Source organism: Amphibalanus amphitrite, unplaced genomic scaffold (assembly GCF_019059575.1).
Source record: "Amphibalanus amphitrite isolate SeventyFive unplaced genomic scaffold, NRLGWU_Aamphi_draft 000345F_arrow, whole genome shotgun sequence".
NCBI classification, from domain to species: domain Eukaryota; kingdom Metazoa; phylum Arthropoda; class Thecostraca; order Balanomorpha; family Balanidae; genus Amphibalanus; species Amphibalanus amphitrite.
The window spans coordinates 262,368-274,949 of NW_024881840.1; the positions used below are offsets into that span (position 1 = coordinate 262,368).

The 12,582-nt window shown below is 49.0% G+C and overlaps 1 protein-coding gene across 4 annotated transcripts; it reads left to right on the forward strand.

The window, feature by feature from the left end:
* The first annotated feature begins 1,057 nt into the window (after positions 1-1,057).
* Positions 1,058-11,074, forward strand: LOC122389147 (gastrula zinc finger protein XlCGF26.1-like). 4 transcript variants are annotated; one of them, XM_043380870.1, is made up of 9 exons: positions 1,375-1,427; positions 1,672-1,728; positions 3,493-3,752; positions 3,982-4,204; positions 4,428-4,579; positions 5,167-5,373; positions 5,913-6,021; positions 9,378-9,506; positions 9,687-11,074. In XM_043380870.1, exons 3-9 carry the CDS (start codon positions 3,520-3,522, stop codon positions 10,641-10,643), a joined length of 2,010 nt encoding a protein of 669 aa, XP_043236805.1. In that variant the 5' UTR covers positions 1,375-1,427; positions 1,672-1,728; positions 3,493-3,519; the 3' UTR covers positions 10,644-11,074. The 4 variants fall into 4 exon arrangements, with proteins under 4 accessions (XP_043236808.1, XP_043236807.1, XP_043236805.1 ...); XM_043380873.1 differs by lacking the exons at positions 1,375-1,427; positions 1,672-1,728 and adding an exon at positions 1,058-1,150; XM_043380872.1 differs by lacking the exons at positions 1,375-1,427; positions 1,672-1,728 and adding an exon at positions 1,185-1,273.
* Positions 11,075-12,582: the final 1,508 nt, after the last annotated feature.

Here is a 12,582-nt window from a genome sequence, read left to right on the forward strand (position 1 = left end):
AAGTAAAAGAAAACATAAAATACTTAGGTCTGAAAGTAACAAATACAAGGGATGTGTTCAGAGGGCAGAAAAGAATCATGATTGAAAAGGCACAAAGAATGGCAAACATGACCTATTCAGTAATTTCAAAATCATGCAACAGACTGCTGATTGGTAAGACCTACTGGAAATCCCTAGCACTGCCATCAATACTGTACGGCTCCAGTGTCATGACAGTCACAGAGGAAGAGACCAAGAAGCTGCAAGTAATCGAAAATGGTGTCTACAGACAGATCTTGGGGGCTCCAAAATATGCACCAAATGCTGCATTGAGAGGAGAAATTGGAGCATCTCTGATGACAACAAGGATTAAAACTGGAAGACTTCAGTACATGAGAAGCATATTGCAAGGAAAAAATCAACTACTCAAAGAGGTGTTAACAGAAATGATGGACGAGGGCAAGAACAAATGGATAAAGGTAACCTATTCCATTATTAAGGAAGTCGGACTCAAAGTAAAGGATTTGTATCAGATAAGCAAACAAGACCTTAAAACACACATGCAAAAATGGGATGGAAAGAAATGGAAGGAGGAATTGTTAACTAAAACTACTCTGTCCCTGTATATTGTCTGGAAAAAGGAGATGAAGGAAGTAACGTTTATTGACAACCAGCAAGCATCAACAATATTTTTCCAGGCAAGAGCTAACTGTCTTCCTCTAAATGAGCGCAAGAGATACAAGAAAGAGGACACAAGATGTATGATGTGCAATGCAGAAAATGAAGACCTCGCCCACTTTATATTGAATTGCCCAGCCTACGAAGAAGAAAGAAAAGAATCAATGCATCTTCAGAAACCCTATGCAAAGGATATTTTAGGGATATTTCTGTTTGAGGAGGAAGATATCGAAGAAAAGAAAGAAGTATTGCTTAAGCTGTGGAAGAAAAGAAGACTGCTGGAAATAAAACAAAGTTCTCCATCCTAGTTGACCTTCATCCTCCCAACACCCAATCCTGTCCCCTAGTGAGAATCCTAGCCACACAAACCAACCATAACAATGCAACCCATCGATCAAAGTAAAAGTTAAAGATTAAGAAATCAAGGAGGTGCCGATACAAAGGCTAAACCTCCGAAAACCATCGCATCGCATCGCATCGCATCGCATCGCAGGTTAGAGGAGCGACGGGAACAAACCCTAAGATGGAAGGATAGCAGGCAGAAACAGCGCAGCTGCTCCATTCTTTAAATGTGTTCGCAAGCAGGATTTACCTGTCGCTAGCGACACCTTTTGATGTAAGTCGGGACGCTGATTTGCTGATTGAGTCCGTGAGCAGTGTCAGTCATTTACGCCAGTACAGGGTTGAGTCATTATGCGCATGCGTTGCAACTTCACTCTCGGGGCTGGCTACCGCGATTTCTCAGGCCATCTCAGGCGATTCCAAGCAGGGTATATAGAACAACATTCCAAGAATCCAAAAGGCCATCTATAGCCTTGCATCTATAGCCTTGTTGTTCCATAATCTATATACCCTGATATCTATAGGGCAATTCTCAGGAGCCCGTTACCGTGGAGCTCGTTTCACGCCAGCTTCACGCCACTCCTCTTCAGCGCGCTTCACTGAAGCGGTGAATTGGGTTTCTATGGAAACATCAATAAGCTTGGACGCTCACAACCAACTCTCAACGCTCAGCTCACAGCTTGGCTCACAGTCACAACGGAAAGCGTCGAAAGCGCCGAGCCGATTCTGGTGGGTACAAGGCCATGTATATAGCAAATATATAGCGGTATATATAGGGTGGGCTGTGAAACGGCGAAGACGTTTTTTGCAATATTTTGATATAGAATCCTGTAATGCCATGCCCATAATATTGATATGATATACTGATACATCCCATCCCAGCATAGGTATTGCATTGAATTGCAATTTGCATAGATCAAGTAGGTGGTTGAGGCATTTTTTGGAAATTTTCAAGCACGGTGAGTGGTCCTTATATTATGTTATTTTGGGGGTGAGTTATCTCAACTTTCTTGAGCGGACGTTATGGTGGTGTCACCAATGATAGCAGCACAATGATAGCAGCACACTGGGATTATGATAACATGTTTCAAATTGGGTTTCCATGGAGATGTCGACAAGCCTATTCCTCCAATACTAGGTACCTACCTACCAGAAGTGTGACATCAGTTCACGAAATGGAATAGCAGCGTGCTGCTATCATCTGTGAAACAGGGCCATGGTGGTGTCACTGATGATAGCAGCACGCTGCTATCACACATGTCAAATTGGGTTTCCATGGAGACATCACAGTATCACAGCCCCTGTCCTATGTGTTAAGGTCAAAGGTGTTGGTGCTGTATGTAATGTATTTATTGTTTTATATCATGACTTCATCCATCATTGGGTGTGTGCCTGTGGATGATTGATGGAATAAACTAAACTAAAGTATAAGTAAGTCTGGCGTCCCAGGAAGCTGCAAGATACTGTTGTAGGTAAGGTTAGCCGTTAGGTCAGGTCAGGTTAGGTTTGTTTTGGTCTATTTATATATCTCCGTTGTCCCAACCTGGCATATTTCTGGGAAGTGGGACGCAAGGCTTACTAATAGTGACATCACTACCCATTGCTCCAACACTACCAGCAGTGTGAACTGTGATGTCAGGTTGCAAATTGCAATATCAGCATGGTAGCAGCATTCAGTGAAACATTGCCCTTAAGTTAAAGATATTTGATTCTGGCTTGTAAGAAGGTACTGTTATGATTTTTACTTTTACTGGTGTCAGGTGTGCCAAGTACTGTTGTTTTTTTTTTCATTTTATGCTTCTTGCAAAGCATAAAATGTTGCAAGTAATAGCAAAGGAAGTAAGCAAGCATTTTATTATTTTTCAGTTATTAAATGGTGTTAAAGCGCTTGTTAATAGAAGGTTGAATTTTGCTATGCTTAGCTATACCACACCTGATAATTCACTGATACAGTGAGCCATTTACTTAATCCACCTACCTACAATCCACATATGTCCTACTACCTTCGTTCACAAGGAAAGCTGGGCTTAGCTAGCTCTCCATCCAGGTGCCTTTTTCAGGCCTTACAGCCTGGACAAGGGACAGGTGGTGGGGAGGTCGGACCAGTGGTGGGCACGGACCAGGAAGGTATGACCAAGGACTTGCAAGCTGGAGCACCAATGAAATATTAGTGGTGTTTTGTAGAACACCACCCAAACTGCTCATCGCTGGAAACCTAATGCACGACTCTGAAAACTAGTCACCGTACTGTCAGTAGTTACTGAGAAAAAGTGGTCTAGGATTACTTTGTGTTTATTGTGCTCGTCATGAACTTTGCCGCCATGAAGATGCGATGTTATGCGTGCTTGTCACTTTAGAACTTACTGTGTGATTTTATTACTGTGTGACCGGAAGAGCCATTGTTGTATGGAGGTCATAATACAAGAATAATAATAATAATAATACACGTGTGCGTGTGATACATGTATCTGACCGGATGCTATGTCACCATAGGTGCTGTGTGTCTCAGGGGTACCTACTATGGAGTGGCGCGCTGCGGAGCCGCGTCCGCTGGAGTCTCTGCCGGCCGTCAGCAGCGCAGGCTCGCTGATGCTGGGCTCACAGGTGGTGACACTGGAAGAGGTGCCTCTTGCCGTGCTGCCACACAGGGGCCCGCTATGCCTGGTTTGCTGCACTGAGCTATCTGATGGCGACAAGGCCTGGCATGCACACAGCACCTACACTGAGGAAACGAATATGACGCTGCACAAAAGGTAAGAGTGTTTTGGTAAGGAGGGCCATGCTATTTCCTTCCGTTTTTCACTTAATGAAACCTTCGAACTGATAGCACTTTAGCGCATAGTTTGGATGCTAGATCAGCCACCAAAACAAATTAGGTTCATGTAACTGCCTAAATTAATAAACATTGTCTTCAAAATGCTGACAGATTGGTAGTTTGCTACATTCTGGCCACCTTTCACAGCCGTTTGCTGTTGTTTTCAGGCTGTCGGTGATCCTGCGGGAGCAGGTCGACCCGGCCGGTCAGGTGGTGTGCGGCGCCTGTTTCGGGCTGGTCATCTACGTGGACGAGTTTGAGCAGAAGGTGCGCTCTGCCGAGGCCGACCTGCGCCAGCGGTTCCAGCGCTGCCGGCGCCCGGCGGACCCGGCGCGGCAGGAGTCGGATGGCGTGCCACAGCCCTCTCCGTCGGCTGACGCCTCATCCCAGGTGAGCGCACCGGCTCGGCCCGCCCGCCTGGTGGTCGGCGAGTGACTGATCGGTCGTAGGTCTGCCATTGGGACGGGGCCAGACGTGGGACCAAAACCACATGACATTAGCTCCGAATGCGGTGCCCCTCGCCTGTGAACACTGAAGCACTTTGCCGTCGTGTCCTTGCCGCGGTAGTTTGGCGGAGTAGCTAACCACTGCCGGCTGGACGGCCTGTTGACAGGATGAGGAGACTAAGCCAGCGGCTGGCGGCTGCGAGCCGGCGGAGGAGGCGACTGCTCCGGCCGCCGGTGACGGTGACACCTTCCCGTGCGGTGTGTGCGGCAGGACCTTTTCCACCGAGTACGGCCTCTCCATCCACCGAAGGGTGCATCCGTGAGTCAGCACTCTAAAATCAGCGTGGTCATGTTTGATATCTGGCCCTGTAAACGCAGACTTGCGTTGGATTCTTCCACTAATGATTCATGACAATAATGACAATTGCCAAACGATGGTCACCGAGGCCACCTATGTATTTGATGTTATATTTTTATGGTGAAGACGCAACTGAGGTGACACTGCTTGTCATAGTTTGCCCGTGATTTACATTTACATCAGTCGACTCTCCTCAAAGGCTGCCTTTTTGTCTTTCGACCATTTCGACTGACGACTCATGGTGCTCTACGAATGTGCTCGGTTTGTCCCAGATGGCGCACCAGGGACATTCTTTTTACCAAAAGATGAGTAGATGTCGCTGCGTTTAGTGTTCATGGAATGCATGCATTACAAGTTTCCGTAAATATATTGGTAGGGTTCCAGTCAGGAGGACGTGTGTCGCTGTTTCGAATCGAATGCTGTTACCAATCATGTTATCACAGTGGGCATGAACAAATGTCGAATAGGTACCTTCAAATGCCTTTCTAACAGCACGGTATCAGAGAAATGCAAGTCATTTTAACATGCTTTGACCTGTCCCTCGGCAGAGATTCCAAGTCAAACGCCTGCGAGTACTGCAGCAAGGTGTATCCGACCCGGGCGAAGCTTATGAAACACATGCGCTCTCACACCGCCGAGCGCAAGTTTCAGTGTCTCGAGTGCGGCAAGCTGTTCCGCTCGGCCGACCAGCTGGCCGTCCACGCCAAGTTTCACACCAACGAGCGGGCCCATCTCTGTACCGTGTGCGGAAAACGGTGAGTCACTCTAGGAGGTTGTAAAAAATATTGCGGGTGTGTTATTTAATTGTGCATAGATGTAGATGAAAAATCCACAAATGTAGCGGACCCGGTCACGCACACAGGCGTCTGAAGTCTTGGTTCATGCTACCTGTTAATACAAACGCACGTATTTTGTGGTAAGAAGTTCATTATGACATCATTCGGAGGCTGCTCTTCTGCCCGCGAATCAAGAATCTGATACGGAGTAAATGTATGACAGTTTGTTGTGCTCATTACTGCGCAGATTCATTATTATACTTCTGATATTTTTGCACATTTATATGTAACATGAATTTGCTTGAAAGCGATGCTCGTTCTGCTCTTTTATGTATTTCGATCTAACTAGATGGAAAGTAAGCAAAGAACAGCAGTCAGGTCGGTTTCTAAGCTACGGAAACCTCGCTGTTTAGTCTCTCCAGTCAATGTTTGGATAGAAGGGTTAATGCGGTTATGCGAGACAACGGCATTTTGGTTTTCTGTAATTCCTTCATCTGTGACTCGGGCTTGGTTTCCAGGTTTGTACAAGTTGGCGATTTGAATAAACACGCTCGCATCCACTCCGGGGAGAAGCCCTTCTCCTGCGAAGTCTGCTTCAAAAGGTTTAAACGTTCCGACGAGCTGAAGGTAAGATTTCACAAAGTTGTACTCCTCGCGTTTTGCAGCTCTCTTTGTTTTCTGTACGTGCTTTCGTTCCACGCAACGCAGCATTTAATGATTTTTGTTGTGCGACCTTGTTACGAGCGAGCTAGCGAGCTAAGCGAAGTCTTTTCAATATAACGGAAAAATCTCGGGACGAGCGACTCGGTGGCGCTCCGGCCTGTAACGCTTTTGGGAGGCTTATATCTCAACAACCGCTGGGCCGATTGGCCTGCGGTAATTTTTAAAGGGTAGCTTCGTTCCTTCTATTTGCCAAGCATTGAACTATTACCGATGCATGTGGGTGATCCCACTCCTTATGCACGTGCCACGTGCAAAACGAAGAGGTGTCAGTTTTGCAACAATAACAATATCTCGGTAATTACTGGACCGATTACGCTGAAACTTGGCATGTAGCTAGGCACCCACCACATGCATTCCCATGTGTCACGGTTGGGATGCTGCTGCACGTGCGCACGTGCAGGGGTCGTTTTCGGGTCTCAAGAACAGCTGAACCAATTGCGCTCAAATTTGGTACACGGCTGTGGACCGCTTAGTAGGGTGCCGTGCAAAAGTCGGTTGGGACCCAGCTGTTGTTGTTGTATTCCCCTCGGCCCCGTCACCGGGGCGTAGTCGTTCGGCTCTGGAAGGACCGAAAGCCGGCGGCCAAGGCCGCCACCACGTCGTCCCGTCTCAAGTCGGTCCGTAGATGTTGCCCATGGCGAGGAGGCGGGCCCCGCAGAGGCACGGGCAGCGCAGCAGGACGTGTTGCGGGGTGTCCGCCTCCTCCTCGCACACCAGGCACCGGGCGGCCGGATAGTCGGTGTCCGCGCAGCCAGGGCAGGCGGCGGTCGGCCGGCGGCCGATACGGTGGAGGTACTGGGCTGACATGCTCCAGTGGCCGGCCCGAAGTTGATGAACGTCCACCGCGGCCTCTCGACTGTCAAGCCGGACCGGCGCGGGCAGAGTGGTCCGTGAAGATGGAGCGGTACCAGCCGTCGGGCCAGCTCTCTTGCCAAGAGCGGCGAGCGGCCCTGGCGGCGGCGCGGGTGATACTCCTGACGTCCAGGGGGGCGCCGGCCTGGTCTAGCTCGGCGGCTTCCCTCGCCAAGGCGTCGGCTCGCTCGTTACTGCACGTGCGCTCGTGCTGGTTGCCGCTTCCAGATCTCCAGAACGGCTGAACCGATTGCGCTCAAATGTCGCACATCTGTGGAGACCGGTTAGTAGAATGCCGTGAATAAGTCATTAGGAAGTACCCCCTCGCAATTCTGCACGTGCAAGGCTCACCCTCTCGCTCGCTCGTTTCTCGCCCAAAAAGGCGTTTTACTGGTGCATAGCAAGATTGCATAGCATCCAGCTCCAGCTCTTATTACGGCCTTTATAGCATCCAAAGACTTTCATCTCCAATCCGATATGCTTATTAGATATTATTGCGACAAAATTTTAGCGAGACGTGTTGACCATTTTTTTTTCTTCTCCATGTGTGGCTCTGTGCTCGAGTAACCTTAAAGCTACTACCGCCGTTCCTATGACAGTTCTTCAAAGTCACATTGTGACCCTCGCCGAGCCTATCGGTTTCCTGCATACCGACGGAGGGTCGATGGTCGATGCGGCACGATCCTTCGCCGTTTTAGCTCTAACTGAATCAGAACTTAGCCGAAAGTGAGCGCGTTGTCCGTATTGAGACGGAGCCGGGATCTTTTTTTATTCTTCTCGGTACTCTCGTGTAGGCGATGTGGTGCTGCTTGGAGCTAGCGGAATAGATCATTGTGATGACTGGGCAATGGAAAAATATGTTTTAAAATTACTATGCTAGTAATCGCTTCCTCTTTTTATAATTATTTTAAGTCATATTACATCATTGACCATTATATTAAAGGGACCCTCCCACCTTCAAAAAAGTTAATGAATTGGCATGAAAGTGATGTCGCTCGGTTCAGAAAGAGCAAAATTGAATATCTACCAAATTTCATCGAAAAATATTCACCGGTTTTCAAGATATTAGACTTTTACTTTTGTTTACTTTTTGGGATCTCCGCTGTTCCTAGCGACTTTATTTGAAAGTGCGGCATTTGTTGCGCGCAAAGCAGCATATACCACCGCGTGCTGCCAAACGTTTTAGTAAAAGATTTAAAAATCGTTAGATCTCCGCTGACGTCACAAATTCTAAGGGGGCATACCAATGCATTAGCCCCTTAGAATCCGAAAACTGCAAGTTTGAAATTCCATATCTCCGAATTAAAGGGACCCTCCCACCTTAACATTAGATTTGAGTTGAGATAGCCAAAATGGGGTCCCTGGCTCACAATTACCGGTTTCGGCACTCACAACATCGAGAAATGCCTTAAATCGGAAATATTGAATTTCAAAATTGCAGCATTTTGATTCAGAGGGGCTAATGCTTAGGAATACCCCTCTGAATGTGTGACGTCAGCGCAAATATCTAACGATTTTTAAATGTTTGACTAAAACGTTTTGTAGCACGCGGTGGTATATGCTATTTGCGCGCAACATCTGCCGCAAACGCCGCACTTCTAAAATAAAGTCGCTAGAAACAGCGGAGATCCCAAAAAGTAAACAAAAGTAAAAGTCTAATATCTTGAAAACCGGTGAATATTTTTCGGTGAAATTTGGTAGATATTCATTTTCGCTCTTTCTGAACCGAGCGACATCACTTTCATGCCAATTCATAAACTTTTTTGAAGGTGGGAGGGTCCCTTTAAAGCATTTTTCGATGTTGTGAATGCCCAAACCGGTATTTTCAGGCCATGGCCACCAATTTGGCTATCTCAACTCAAAACTAATGTTAAGGTGGGAGGGTCCCTTTTAGCCAGAAGACCCGCCAGCCAGTCATCGCAAGTGAGCGCGGCCCGCCCGAGCAAGGGATCCTATCTAGGGAACAGTCTGCGGGGGACGGGGAAGCTGCCGTCACCGAAGCAGCCGCCGGGCTACCGCTAATGATATTGCTTCCGTGAGCCTTGATTGGCTGCCGGGCTTGATTAACATTGGTTCCGACGAACAGTGCTACGAGAGGATGGCCCTTACGGCAGCCGGTAGGTCACTTGGTACATAACCTGCCTGCTATACCTACAGGCAGGTTATATAGTGCAAGATAGGTATACACAAATCCAAGGACCTGATCGAATAAAAAAAAAAATCGTGAGATGAAATGGTTGAATAATCGCGCTGCGTTTCCCTACTATTCACCACTATTATACTCTTACACCATTTTTGGATCTGGTAATATCGTGGAATATTTTTACGGACTGTTGCTCTTCGACTAGTGTGCCTATGTTAAGCTCGCGTGTTCTTGCCTCGTCATTTTATGTCCATCGTATTTTCAGAACCACCAGCGATTCCACACTGGCGAGCGGCCGTTTACGTGCGAGTTCTGCGGCAAGATGTTCATCCAGAGCGGCGACCTGCGACGCCACCGGCGGATCCACACCGGCGAGAAACCCTACTCGTGCGAGGTACGGTCGTCGGCGCTGGGGACTGTTGCTCGCTCGGTACTGTGTGCTGTGTGTGCCGCCGTTTTCACTGGATAGATCGGCTACATATGGCCAGTTTGCCTGCCCCCGTTTCCTGTTGTGTGTTTCTGTGAACCGTTCCGTCCTGCTAGCTGACCTCGGTTCATCTCTCGCCTTTCGCAGTACTGCGGAGCCCAGTTTAGACGTAACGACCAGTTGACCCAGCACGTGGGCATCCACACGGGCGAAAAGAGCCACGTCTGCCACACGTGTGGCCGCGGCTTCGCCACGCAGGAGCTGCTGGCCAAACACTCTGTGTCGCACACGGGCGTCCGGCCGCACATCTGTCCGCACGACGGCTGCTCAAAGTCGTTCTACAAGGCCGAGGAGCTGGCCAAACACGTACCCGTGCACAGCGGCGTCAAGCCGCACGCCTGCGAGTTCTGCTCCAAGCGGTTCGTGCGCGAGGAATCACTGAAGGTGCACCGGCGCGTGCACACGGGCGAGCGGCCTTTCTGCTGCGAGACGTGCGGCCGGCTGTTCGTCTCGCAGAACTACCTCAGCTCGCACCGACGCATCATGCACACGGGCGACAAACCTTTCAGTTGTGACACGTGTGGAAAGACGTTCCTGAAGCGGACGCTACTGGCGGTGCACATGCGCTACCACACAGGCGAGCGGCCGTTCCAGTGCCAGCTGTGTGATAAGACCTACATTCAGCAGGGAGATCTGCACAATCATATGCGCGTGCACACTGGCGAGCGGCCGTTCCTGTGCAAACAGTGCGGGAAGGCGTTCGCGTCCCGTCCGCATATGACGGCCCACGTCCGTCGGGTGCACGGCGCCGGCTCCGGCCACACCTGTGTCCGCTGCGGCGGCATGTTCAGCAAGCGGGCCGAGCTGCAGGCGCATCAGGACAAGTGTGGCAAGACTGGACTGCTGTCGCCGCCGCCGCCGCCTCAGCAGCCGCCGGCGGCGGCCGTGCAGCCGGCGCTGCCCACTGAGCCGATGGTGCAGCTGTTTGTGATGGATCTGCCGGAGGGACAGGAGAGTCAGGTGATCAGTCTGGCGACGGAGCACCAGCTGCACCAGCTGTCCGCAGCAGCTGCGCAGCAGCAGCAGCAGCAGCAACAGCGGTAATGCCGGCAGCGCGGTATGTTTCCGGATGGCGGGAGCTGTGTGTAGCCAGCGCCGGTCTCCATACCAATATGATCTCGCCCAGCGTTTCGTCCCAACTGTGTAGCCCCCAATGTTCCCCTTTGGACACAGGCAGCTGCTGTTAGTCTCGGCGTGATGGGAGACCGCGGCTCATTTTCTAAATGGGAGGACGGAGCCGATCGCCTCCACCGCCATCAAAGGTCGGGGATTCAATCTCGAAATCGACCTACGTTGAGCGTGGTGGTGATAAAAGAGAGATGCTGTACTTGACGTTGCTACTGGAAGACCTAGTGACAATCGTGTAACGCTTGTGATTTGTCTTCCGCGAGCCCATCTGTTAAGCTTCTGAATGAAACTCTATTTGAATGCTGAATGATCATGACTACTCAGGGTTTACTATTTTTGTATTCTTATAAGCATTTTGATGTGTTTTTTTTTTCTTGTCTACGATATATCGATATGCAAACATTTTGCGTGATTGCATGCGGACTGCAGCCTATTTTTTGTTGTCATGAATCACATTGGTGTATAGGTGCACAGGTGCGTTATCTCTGACATTGGTTTTCAGGTTATCTGTTGTTAGGTGTTTTGGGAGGCGATTATTTGTGGTACATTTTCAAATATCTCTAGATTTTTGTAAAATGTTCGATCTTCGGTTGCTGGAAATGTAAAGACATGGTACGTTGATAAGTTTCTGTCGCGACCCAATGGAAGGCAGCTGATGTATTGTGCTGAGTGTTCACTGTTCTCTCCCACCTGCATGCTTGTTACCTATAACTATGACTCGGATCTAAGCCGTCATCGCCACGCTGGATGTGGAAGACTTTTGATGTTGATACATACATAAAACATCCATGGTGGCATAAAACGATGAAATACATATATTGCTGTCGCTATTGCATTGCCACCTTTAAATAGTTCTTGCTTACCTTGTGCCGTATTGTAGACCTCGGTGATTTGTGTTGACTAAACGCACCCCTTGCAGTTTTCACAAATGTCTTTAAAAGGGCGGCGCCGGCGCGGAGCACCGCCGTTTTTGGCATACTTTATCGTAGGTACATCTTTTCTGCACATTTTGTAAAAATTTCAAACCAAAGACTCTTCAGCCTCAAGGTCAGGTTACCAGGTCACTTCAAGTGACCTCACCTTAGAAAAAGTTCCAATGCTTGCCATATCTATACCGAACGACGAATGGCTTTGAAACTTTCCGCTATTGATTGATAAGTACAGCAGCATCTATAAAATGTGTGCCTCGGAATTTTGATATTGGTGACCAAAGGTCAGATCGGTTTGAGTTTTGTGCCCGCTACAGTAAAAGCCCAAGGGAGAAAATTCAAAGGCGCCTCTTTCAGACGAACGTCATTCTTGCACTCTCAATAACCGAATTACAGGTAAACAAGACACACTGAACCGGAAAATGGCACCCTAAGCCCCTCTCGTGTCCCCGGGGTCATCTCAGGTCACGAAATGCATCTACGCAGTTTTTCGCTTAACTTCTGATGGAGGCATACTAGAGCGATGGACACGCCTTAGATGTATTCGGCTACGCGATACGGATCGACTGATTAGCAGCATAACCTTTTCGTTATGTTATGACCCTTGACCTGAGGTTAACCCTCGCCAGACCTATTGGTTTTCTACATACGAGCCGGCCGAGGGGGGGGGGGGCGGTACGACCCCCTCCCCCTCGCCGTTTCGCCCCTGGTGGAGCTAGCGCGTTGCGGAAAAAACGACCGTGTGCGCCGTTACGAGACGCAGAGATTGATAGCCGATTTTAAGGTCCTAGGTCAACCGGTGACCTCTGAGGTCAGGTCAAGTGCCCCAAGGTACGGTTCCGTTTTTGGTAAATAACTTCGCATAAAACAGCCGCAGAGCCTCGATTTTGGCAGCATCGTGCTCGCCTCGCTTAGGCGCATCGAAT